The 12,488-nt window shown below is 32.6% G+C and overlaps 2 protein-coding genes across 2 annotated transcripts in view; one reads left to right on the top strand and one right to left on the bottom strand.

The window, feature by feature from the left end:
- The window catches only part of LOC132704049 (uncharacterized), a 151,754-nt gene that overhangs the window by 76,669 nt on the left and 62,597 nt on the right, over nt 1-12,488 (top strand). The gene's annotated exons all lie outside the window — the stretch shown is intronic.
- LOC132703386 (brachyurin-like) lies at nt 170-7,789 on the bottom strand. Its single transcript, XM_060672615.1, has 4 exons — nt 7,678-7,789; nt 2,650-2,822; nt 1,433-1,709; nt 170-856 (listed from the first exon to the last, which is right to left on the bottom strand). Exons 1-4 carry the CDS (start codon nt 7,741-7,743, stop codon nt 581-583), a joined length of 792 nt encoding a protein of 263 aa, XP_060528598.1. The 5' UTR covers nt 7,744-7,789; the 3' UTR covers nt 170-580.

Below are 12,488 nucleotides of genomic sequence, written 5' to 3'. Positions count from 1 at the left end.
TCCACCATATTGTATTGGCATAACTTTCCTTTAAGATTCTTAAATAATAATTTTCGCAATTTTTAAGTAATTAGGATACTAAAGCTTAAAAACTAAATATACCAACTAGATAGCGAAAGGTTGTTAAAGTATTTTTGTAAATCATTATTAAAAACGAATAATACTTTAACAGCTTTAACAAAAGTGGTACAGGGGAAATAGCTGAACACGATAAAGTAGTTATATACATGGTTTTCCATTTAAAAAATCATGGAATATTTAGTCTAAATTTCGTCTAGTTTTTAATAACATGTTTTTTTAAAAGCTTTTATTATTATTTATATTCGTAATATGCAATATATGGAGTGTTCAATTTAACACATGCTAGGTTTTTTACCACATAGTTCACCAAATATAAAATTTTGAGACGTTTGCCAAATCTGTAGGAAGAAACGAAGTTTTGTGATAACTCTGCTTGAAAGTTTTTATTTATTTAATTCATTTTTATTTGTTTGACAATTAACTACTTAGGGCTTTTCATTAACACGATCCCTAGCAGAAAGCCTTGGTAAAATTCAACAAACAACATTACACAATATCTTTAAGGGAACACAATGTCACCCTCGCTATTCTCTGTTAACCAATCCTTGAAGGGCCAGATTTTTAGGAATATCGAACGGTAGTTGAAATCGGTATCTCCTGCAGGAAAATTGTTTCCAATGCCGTAGAGGACACCATCGATTGTAAATGGACCACCCGGATCTCCGTTGTCGAGCCCCGCGTTGATTGGATCATATCCGCATAGGTAAAAGTTCCAGTCTATCTTTCCAAAGTACCTCTCGCACTCCTTCGATGGCATTATAAATAATTCGGTTATCTGAAAATTCAATGGTATATATGGTATATAATGACAACTAAGCAAAAGATATTTGACATTTATCAAATAGAAACACTATATTATGGTTACTTTGCTTAAAGGTGTCTGTTTTAAAAAGGAGATTTCTAAATATTAGCTATGATAGTATGCAACAAATGTCGTAAACGGCATTTGAGTGACGAGTCACAATACTGAAAATGTCGTTTTTCTACTCCCGTGTAGTGTGCGGGAAGCGTCACTTTACCACGTCAGTTTCGTTTCCCATGAATAAGAGCCACTTCGGACCTTTCCGGAATTTTACCGCACGGATTTGGGAGCAATCGGATGTTTTCGGAGATATTTCTCACGCTTTGAATTTTGACGTTTCTCAATTCTGACGGTCATGTCAGTGAACGTATTCATGTTGTTTTGCAAAAATGGACCCAAAAACTAACGGTCATATATAAAGTATAGTACGCAACACGTTCGGTAAATTTTTTAACTCACTCGTTTATTAAAAACTCGTGAGTCAAATGTCGTTTATCGCACTTGTTGCATAATATACTGTTACTCAATTATTAGATCAAAAATGCTTACTTGTAAAACTTCGGCTAGTACATTATCAGCTACGTAACCGAGACCAGAGATGACCCCTTTCTTTCCCAAAAAGTCGTCGTTGAAGTACTCAGTACTTGGTAACTTAGGCAGCCCAACAAATTCGTTTAGAACCGCTTCGGTCGCCAGTTTTATCAGAGCGATGCCATTGTCCGAAAATTTCCAATTCTCGGCTACTATCAATTGACGACTCGTTTCAATTGGCGCACTATAGTTAGTTATTCCTAGATATACTTCGACAGCGAGCGTTGCGGTATGACTGGGAAAAAAACAAAAAAGCAACTTAAATATTATAAGTATTTAATTACACTCGGAATTTGATGTTTTGAAAATAATTATTTATAAAATGTTATACGTATTTCGCCACACACGGACATCATCAGATCTATAAAAGTTTTGGAAATAATAAAATGAATTACATAAATCAAGAATATACACCTACAAGGATGTCAAATCAAAGGCAAACAGTTGATTTTACCGAGATATAAATTTAATTAACTAGGAATTGACGACGATTAAACAAATTGAATTCAACAACAGTTTTCCAATTTCTTCAATTAACAACAAATTTTCCAACAAATTCCAAGAAACAAATCAAAATTTCCAGGACGCAAATTCCAATGTTTGCTCTATTTCGTTTTTTTTTTTCATTGCACCTAGCTAAATTCTTCATTGTTTATTGTTATCTACAGCATTGAAAGTAAACAATTCATTAAAACAATTTATAATAAAGCTTGAGGGTCCAATAGATTATTTTTCAAGATCAGGAGAATATTCTTTGAAATGTGAGGATTGTAATGTAATTTCTTACAGTCTGGCAGAAAGATCTCTGTCAGAGATCTCAGTTTGGTAAGTACAAGAACTAAGATGACAGAGACCAATTATACTTTCGCTACTCATCTTTTGTTCACGGAGCATAATTTTTCTCCGAATATAAAGATAAAAAGAAAAAAGAATTCTCAATGACATTTTTAATTTTGAGCCTACATAAATTTTTAATGATATAAACTATTAACATTTGCTAACTATATGACTATATAACATTTGCATTTGCAGACTGCTTCAACAGTATAATTTAAAGATATTTTCTAGCTGTAACCAGTTCAGGAAATATTTATATTTGTTTTCTAATTTATTTTCCTAGACGCAGCAACGGATAGAAAAAATTTAACCTGGGCGATACAATTAAATACACTTACTAAAGACCATCAATCAGGGTTCCTCCCGTCGTTATGACATATCGCGGAGCTAAAAGAGTACCACCATTCCAGGCATTTGCTGATTCAAACTTTGCCCAAACCATAGCCTGATAAGGAACTTCGCCTGGAACTGCATTGTGACCGCCTCTAATTGTCAGCGAATGCGATGACAACTGAAAAGTCGTCTAAATTAAGCTAACGCTTTTTCAGTTATGTTAATGGTAAATGTAATATATTTGAAGAGAACAGAGAAATTAAACAACTTTGATTCCTGTAAAGTAATAATTATGTTTTGCTTTTCATGCCGTATCGATGTATCTAGCGTTAGCGAATACTATTGCTACTAATTTAAATGTAAAGCTAAAGATGTCTGTTGTCTTAGATTTCGCAGCCAAGATACTCGTTTTCTTCCAGTATCTCATACAGATTAGCTTGGCGTGTATAATAAATTAAGATATGCCATATTCCACATAACTAAGTATGAAAGTTCGCTTCCTTTAATTATTTTTAGAACCCTTCTTTGTTTTCTCACACGCAGTAGGGCGGCTTCATTTATTGGTAAGTCCATGATATTCTAAGCACACGTCTGTAGTACCATTCGCTTTCAGACGTTTATATGCAGTGTCAATTAGTTTGCGAGTATCAACCTCATATATTAGTATTGAGAAAACGCAACATCTTGGAACTCTGGTTCTGATCTGTATTACTATGCTTTAATATAGCATGATTCTTAGTGATGTTCTATGCGTTTCAGCAAATCTGAATTAAGTTCGTTTGATCCTGCTTCTTTGTTGGTTTTAAATTTTCTAATTTCATTTATCATTAAAATGATATAATCTAATGGTGCACAATCTGGTGGTGAATCGATATTTTATTCGATACAATTCGCGGCAAAAAGTCTATTTATATAAACTAACAAGAACATCATTGTCGGTACGGGACATCCATTGTTCGCTTGAAATATATCAAATTAATTTGAATAAATAAGTTCTAAACATAATTATTTAGTACAAATGAAAAGTTGTTATTAGGTTAAACGACAACCTATGCAGAGTCGTGCGAATTTAATTATAATAGGGAGCTTTCATACCAGATTCAGGCAGATAAAAATGTTAATATTAGCTAAATAAATTGTTTAAATTGGGAAGAGTAACTTAAAACAGGATGGGAAAAACTCTTCAAAAATCAGAGCACATAACGTATTTCCATTGGTGGTATGGGAAATATGTAAACGCTTTGGTCAGTCTCACGCTATAGTCAGTAACAGAAAATTATCGGCCTGTTCAATTGCATTTTACCGTATGCAATATTAGACACACAAAAAGTAGAAATACTTTCGGGTATACGTTTACCAGATTCAGAATATTACACACCTCTACAAATCGACATTTTCATTTCACCACAAATAATTAGATTAGGATTAGGCACTAAGCACTAAGCAACAAAAGGTTTCAAAATTATTGATAAGCTTGATGTAGCAATTCGGTTGAGGATTAAGAGAAAGGTTGTGAACAAATTGTTCAAAAGATAATTATTAGGTTAGGTGATGATTCTTTTCAATGAAATTTGCCTTTTAAATCGGAAAATCAACAATTCAAATTAATATATTTTTTAACTTTAGTTTTAACACCATTTTACATTTTGGAAGATAAATTACAGAAACACAAAATTTTACATGAGGATTACACTAATTTCATTAATAAATATGTCGAATTCGGACATACCAGGTATGTAAATTTCGACTTCTTAAATAACACAGATCATCGCTATTATTTGCCAAATCATTCCGTAATACGGGAGCCCAATCAAACTGCCATACTACTACTGTGTTTAATGAGTCAGCAAGAACTTCACCAGGACTATCATTCAATGATACTTTGTAAAAAGGTCCATTTGACATTCATTGTAGATTCAGATATTTCAATTATGTTTTAATTTCCAATAAATCCAAATCAAACATATCTTCAAAACATCCAATGGAGACAAAATCCAAATAAAAAATTAAGAGCAATTAAAGTTTTAACACTAATGTTTTCGTCTGCGTTTTCCTCTAGCTTCAAACTCTATTTTAAGTCAGTGTTATGTGGATGACATACTGACACACAAATTCCAAAGATGAAGGCTATTAAATTACGTGGTGAATTAACAGCACCATCAAAATCTTGAGGTTTTAATTTGCACATGGTGTTCGAACGATCAAAGTCGGGGAAATAATACTATCATATCGAATGAAAATGATGTAACTCACAGATATTTAAAAAATCGAGTACTTAAATCATGGACCTCTCAAAAAGACAGATTCAAGGTTATACTTCCTAAAGTAGATATATCTGAAACTTTTACTAAGCGATTAGTGCTTTCAATTACAGCTCAAATGTTTGATTCTCGCGCATTAATAAGTCCAATGATTGTACGTGCAAAAATGTTCATGCAGGAATTGCAATTAGGAAAACTTGATGGGTACTATACATTACCCAATGATTATCTGATTTATTAATTCCGCGTTTGATTTTTTTCATACACAAAGGAAAATTGATATTCATGGTTTTTGCGTGGTTGTTTTTTTATTATGACAATCAAATTTGAATAGCTCTTTTATGTTCAAGGTCAAGGTTAGCTCCTCTCAAAACGGTGTCACTACCTAGATTGGAATTCATCTCCTTCAGGTTGAACAACATTCGGAAATTCAAGAGTTTACATCAAATCATAAATGGCGTCATATAAAATCATCCGAATTTCCGTATTATTAGATATCTTGGAAAATGCACTCTGGCGGTTTGAGACAAAACTTATTCGCAATTTAAAGTGCAATTTCATAGAAACAAATTGGGACCTAGAAAACATACCACAGCAAAAAAGGATTAGTCATAATCAATCTATTGTTGCAGAATCCTTCCCGTGGGAGAAATTTCCAAATTGTTCTCGTTTGCGAAGGTGCTTAACATTTTGTTTGACGATTTTAAACAAATCCAGAATAGGCAGAGAGAAACTAAGAGGGACGAAACGAAAATCTAAAATCTTAATCTAAATGAAATTTACAAGTTTTTTAGAAAGAATGGAATAATAACTTGTGTTCGGCATTTTTGACATAAAAGGAAATTGATTTTTCCATAAAGTAGTCCATGTTGGAGAGGTCTACGGGGAAGCTGGGGTGAAATCCACAGACTTATCCTACTTATACTACGGCATGTATTACAAACTTTGGAAATTGAAGATTACAGTTCATTGTGAGGGGAGAATGTTAAGATGCGAAAAATATTTCTACATTTTTTAGAGGGTTGTAATGTCAAATAGTTGATTTAGCTGACGTAACCTTGGTTCTATTAGTAGAGACTCAACCGGAGTCTTAGAATACACACGCCATCCAATTGTATTTTGTTATCCTAAGTTTCTTTCTTCCAAGGAATTAATATTAAGTTCATTAAGAGTGTTGTTGCATGTTTTTTTAATAGTTTAATTAATTTTGTCATTTTGTAATATTGAAAGAGAAAGCAGTTTGCTTTTAATTTAAGTTTCGCGGTACGTTTTGAGGCCTATACACAAGTGCAAAGTGCAAGTTGTGGTTTCCGTTTTTTGGATTCAAAAAGTATCGATTTATCGGTACTCGATACAACGTTGTAGAAAAACCAACACGATTTAATTTGTCGCTCGTGATTTCCCTCTTTACTCTGTCGGTCGTTTCTATATACTTTTATTTAGTTACTATATAATTAGCAATTATCTGTTGGTGTCAATTTAGTTAAATAAGTGCTATCAAATACATACTAAAGGCCTCAATTCGTCGATTTCCTAGAAATTATACAGTTCACTTTTCTTGGCAATCTGGCTATTGTTTAGTTCGTCAAGTTAACATGTGCAAAACTTGAAACATTAAATTTGTCAGAACCAGTAACAGTGTCTATTTGGAAGCAATGCGATGGTTCTTCGATCGGTAATCACACGCAAACATTCTTTATTCCTATGAAAATAGGGGAGCAATTGTAAGAATTAAAGACCTGTTACTGTTTGATCAAGTGATTGAAGAAGTGACACCACAGAACTGGCGAAAAGTAGACCTGCATATCAATAAGGAATAGGAGAAAATGTGGATTTTAAAGACTTCAACGATCGGACCGCCGATCCGTTAATTAAAACGCCAAGAGAATAACCTAATACCTAATGTACATAATAACTTATTTTTATAATCATCATTTTCAGTGTTGCCCAATAGGATCAAGTTAATAGATCGAAATTGCGATATTTTGACCCTGTGGTGGGAATAAATACATCACGATAACAATAGGCAATACCCAGACACTTACCCAAATCTGGGTCGTACTTGTTGTTTCACTTGACATGATTCCTTTACCACTCATTCTGCATTGTTGTTCGTGAACTTAGACAAAGTTTCAAACAGATGGATTATTGCCTGGTACCAAATGTAAACTAAACTAATTCCGAAAACTAGACGCTTATATAGTCAGGTAAGTTCTTTATTATCAAGGAGACACAAACGTCACTTCAGGACCTCAGGCGATGTTGAATACTTCTCGCCAATTAACGCAGTCGACGACTAGGGACTAGGGAAAGGCATTCGAAGACCTTAATGTCAAAGAAACGCACAACCGGCTCCATGATAAATATGAGCAGGGCAAACTTGAAAACCGTAATAGAGATGTATAATGGATAATATCACCTAAGATATAACTTGCACAAAATAGACCTTGCGGACGACGAAAAGTGAAGAATATGCATAGACGAGAAAGATACAACGGTGGATTCAAAACTGGAATTTTAAAAATCTATAGGGTATACCTCCCATGAAAAAACTATCATTTTATACGACTACTGAACTTGCGGGGAGATGTATAAACATTAGCAATTTGCTGCAGTGGGCCTACTGGTCTCAGCGAAATATCGATAATACACCTGCACACAATAAATTAAAAACTGAACCTCACTGTATAGTCCACATTTCTGCAAAAAATTGTTGAGGTTCCCGCTGACCGCACCAAAAAATAGTAAAAAAAAGAAGAATACAGAACTTACCGACGAAGGCAGTGAATATACGAGTCCACAAAGAGTTAATGCCAATAGAAGATAATATGACTTCATTGTCGTTTGCTCATCAAACACTAACGGTGAACATTGCACCCACTTTTATACTGGTCATTATCATAGATAGTAGCATATCGAATAATTTTGGTAAGTCATCGTTTTATTCATTTGGCAATAAATTTATAATTTTCCATAAGGTGAGTTTATTGGAATTTATAGATTTTTGATACCTTTATCTTGCCTGGTGGTTGAATATTGAGTGTTTTCTCATGTTATTAGCTTTGGTTTGTTTAGGTTGCACTGCTTATTTGATATTGGCTCTGACTGAGGTTTGTACTATGAATTAGGACAGTGTAGCATGGCGTGAAACAGGTGTGCTTAATAAGTACATGTTCTAAGACACTTAATAGAACTGATAACAAGTTTCACGCCACTTTACCAGTTCCAACAGAAATTGATAGCTTACTGCCAGCCTCTTGAACCTTGACATTTGGCTGTTGAAGCCAAGACGAATAAAATTTTGCAAATTTTATTTTATATTTCAAATTTATTTTCATTATCTGAAAAATAAACACCAGAAGTATCACTATTTCTGTCGATAAGTAAGCAGGTAAGTAATTTATGTCATTTAAGTTGGAAAGAATATGAAAATAATAACATTCCAGTGAAAACAGCTTTTGCGTATACATATAAGTTTATGAGTTAAATCCAAATATCTTAATTATACGATTATTTTTGTCTTTAAGGCTTTGAAATTGATTTAAGCATTTGTTCATTTTAGGTACCCTTACAAAAAGATATTAAAATAATTTTGTTTGTAATTAATGATAAACTAGCCGAAACTATAAGCTGAACAGATAAATAAATCGAACCTATTAAAAAAAAAAAAGAGAAAACTCCAATTGGTAACACTTTTATTGATAAATAGTATAGAATATAACAAATGTGGTAAACGGCACTTGTGTTTAATAAATAAAATAATAAAAAGTTTACCAAATCTGTTTCATACTATACTTTTTCTACAACCATTAGTTTTTGGGTACATTTTTGCAAAGCAACACGAATACCTTCACTGACATGACCGTCATAATTGACAAAAGTCAAAATTCCAGTGGAGCGGTAATATCTCCTAAAACATCTGATTGCTGCTAAATCCGTGCGGTAAATATCCTGGCAGTGACTCGGATCTGTGGGAAACAAAACTGACGAGTTATAATCACAGTTTCCGCACGCTAGATCGGCGTATAATTGGGTATTTTGCAGAAGGAAGTAGAAAAAAGTTTATATTGCTAAATATACGCTTATTCTAGGTTGAAAAAAATTCTGATGATATGCAGAGATTTTACAGTCTAATCTGTATGTAAAGTATATCTGTGATCTTTGCATCGTAACGTCCTGTCAGTGATAGGACAAATTTGTTATTGAGAACTTTAAAAAGAAATTAAATTTATTTATTTCACTGTTAAATTTCATTACTTTGCAATGACTGTTTTACATATCCATTGGCTAAGACTGTATAAGTTAGTTGATGTCATTTAAAAGCCTCCTTAGCCAAAAATTGCAATCTTTTTTATTATACATATCTGAGTACATTTGATTATAACTCCAACCAAAACTGTAAACAGCTGAAACTGGACGATTTATAGAGAAATGTTTTCATATAAAATTAAAACTAACTCAAGCAAAGCGAGTGCTTAATAAATAAGTGACGGAAGAAGTTTATGAACGTCATATATGAATCAATCAGTGTATAATGTAGCACGTTCATACAATGGCAATATTTTTGGCAATTTTTAATGGAAATTATCGAACACGGAAATACAATACAGTCGGTACTATACGAACTTTATGCTTATTTAGGTATAATAAAATCTCATTACCTGCCTTTTTGAGAGAGGGTTCGTCAAAAGCCAAGACCATACCTACTTTGAAACAGACTACACATATGTGCGCGACACAGCTTAAGAGAAGCTGCTGGTGGGTCAATGACACATTTTCGAACAGACAGGCATTAAAACCACTTCAGTGCTCCTCGAAGTCTCTAAACTCGACTCTCAGAAACTGCCAAATGAGTCCAATACCTGGTGGATTTAAGGGCAACAAAAGATTTCTCATACAGCAAAGAAGCCGTTATTATCTATATTCTGTTAATCGGCATTCGCAGACAGTTATGGTGCTAGTAGACAGTGTCGAGTGTACACATAAATAAACTTTTTTTAAAAATTGTTTACAGTATCAAGATTCGAATCAAGTCATTTTCAGTAACAATTTTTTTTTGTGGCCTGACGATGACTAGATGGTACAAGAGTCGGCTGAAATAATATAGCTCGCGAATGAATTCCAAAACACAATAAAGAGACATATTTTAACTTTTTAATTTATGCAAAATAAAGGTTTATATACATATGCATCGTGATCGATGAAATCTACCTTTCCAATGGGTATGTTCATAGAGCAATATTATTAATGTAAATATTTTTCGCTCACTTGTATTCATAAGTGAATAAGATATGGGGTATGATTCTGATTTCAATAGCAGAGACACTCGAGACTGAATATGACAGAACCAAGTATTAGCCATGGTTACGATTATCAGAACCTGAATATTATGTGTTCCTAAAATCTGTTCATTTTTCGTCAGAACATATTTTCACTTTAAACGTCATCTCGACGACGTTGTCTATAATATTATCATTATATCATCTGAAAGATCCTTTAGATCTCTATTCAGTCACATGGAATAAATTCGATTTTTGTCGGAGGTTTTGATGTCGTTTTTGAGCTACGAAATTTTGTTCAGAAAAATTTTTGGTAAACATTTTTTTTTCTGTTAAGACAATTTTTTTCCGCAATATATATTTATTAAGGTATCCCAATAGAAAAGAAACAATCCTGTTTTACTCCACATGAAATAGTTCTCTGATCTCTTCTTTTATCTATGATCCTGATGTGCTGTACCAACCATAACAAGTTTCACCTATAGCCTTTTTGTAATACGTGATGGCCACTATAGACTATTTCAGAAAAGTAGTAGAGTACTAAAAAAAGTAAATTCTGTCTCAATTTCGGTGTCGGTCTGTTGTATATCCGATACTTATAAATAGCACGAGATAATAGTTTTCCAGATCGATATGTTTTAATAAAAAATAAATTAAAATAAAATCATTTTTACGCGTTTTCTACCAGAACGCTGCGCATTGGAACAGCAGCGGAAAAAAATTCAAGTTGCACATTTCCAGTGTGCTCAAAATATTTCTATATTATCGATTAATAATTATTAATCTTAAACATTTTTTCTTATAATGAACTATTTATTTTTAGAGATTTTTATATTTTCTGGACTGAGTAATCAGTGTCTAATTACTTTCTATGAATATCTATTTTATTAAAATATCTTCATTAAGTGTTTTATGATTAAATATTAACTAAATTGAGATTTTTATTAGAGTTGTGTTAATAATTTAGGGATTTATTTTATATCTTCAACTAGAAAACTCGTTCAGATAGCGACGAGTAAATCTCTCTAACCAATGAATATAAATTCACCTGCTAAGGTTTTGCCAATTGTGACAAAAAATCAACCAATTACTGTGCAGGCTATGATATTCCTAACTACGCGAATAAAGGAGGCTGCAATCATCATCAGATGTCAAATGGTTTATGCTAAAGAGTTAATGACTAGAACCTTTTGAACCAGTTTTGACATAAAAGTATTTGATAAAGTTACGAACAGTTTTGTCATGTGTCGAAGTTTCTCAGCGCTTTGTTTTTCTCCTCTATCTGTATTGTTGAAAACATAGTCGAAATAGTTTTTACTATTCAAAATTAATTTGAAGACAAATATGTCAAAATTTATTTTTCTGAAGAAAACGGACTCATACCGTATATAATTTCTAAGCCCGCTTTTTATTTGAAATGTTCTGTGTTAAAGAACACTTTAGATACTTAAAATAATTTGGGCGATTTTTAAATCTATTTTATAATCTATTATAAAACATTAAAATATGAACGTACTACTTTTAGTTTATATTGACCCGGCAAATTGAGAGTGAAAAGTTAAAGTATTTTTGTAAAGCTTTAATAAAAATGAATAACTTCAATTGATTGGTATAAGAACGGGCAATAGCTGAACACGATAAAGTAATTATATACAGGGTGTCCCATTTAAAAAATCAGGGAATAATGAAAGTTCTTAATGTTTTATACAGGCAGCAGGTTTAAAGATATAAAGATCTTAGGAAAACATGTTTTTTTTTTAAACATTAATGTTATCTCAATAATTTGGCATGGACGAATCCAGAAATAATCATATCATCCTATAACCATTTATTAGAGGCACACAATAACGCGTTTTACCACAAACCGAAACTCAATTTTACGTACTTGACACGCGTTTCGCCAACCAAGTTGGCATCTTCAGGAGAAGATTAAAACTCAGTTTTAATCTTCTCCTAAAGATTTTTTGTAACTAAGGGAAGAAAAGGCAAAGGTCATAGGTTTTTTGTCATGTAATTCACAAAACATGAGTTGATAAATATATAATTTTGGGACGTTTGGTAAGTTTTTGAGGGGAAACGTTTTGTGAAAAGTAGGATTTTTTTTATTTTTGAATTAGATTTTACTTATTTGATATTTAAGTACCAGGAGCCTTTTATTTCCACTATCTCACCCTGAAAGTATTTGCAAAATTCAACAAAAGTATTGCACAATATCACTAAGGGAACACAATGGTACCCTCGCTATTCCCTATTAGCCAATCTTTAAAGTGCCAGGAAGATTGAACGGTAGTTGAAACCAGTATC

The sequence above is a fragment of the Cylas formicarius genome, unplaced genomic scaffold, assembly GCF_029955315.1.
Source record: "Cylas formicarius isolate icCylForm1 unplaced genomic scaffold, icCylForm1.1 PGA_scaffold_6__28_contigs__length_40554024, whole genome shotgun sequence".
Taxonomy (NCBI): Eukaryota; Metazoa; Arthropoda; class Insecta; order Coleoptera; family Brentidae; genus Cylas; species Cylas formicarius.
Note: the sequence above shows the minus strand (reverse complement) of the source record. Positions and strands in the feature narration are given on the sequence as shown.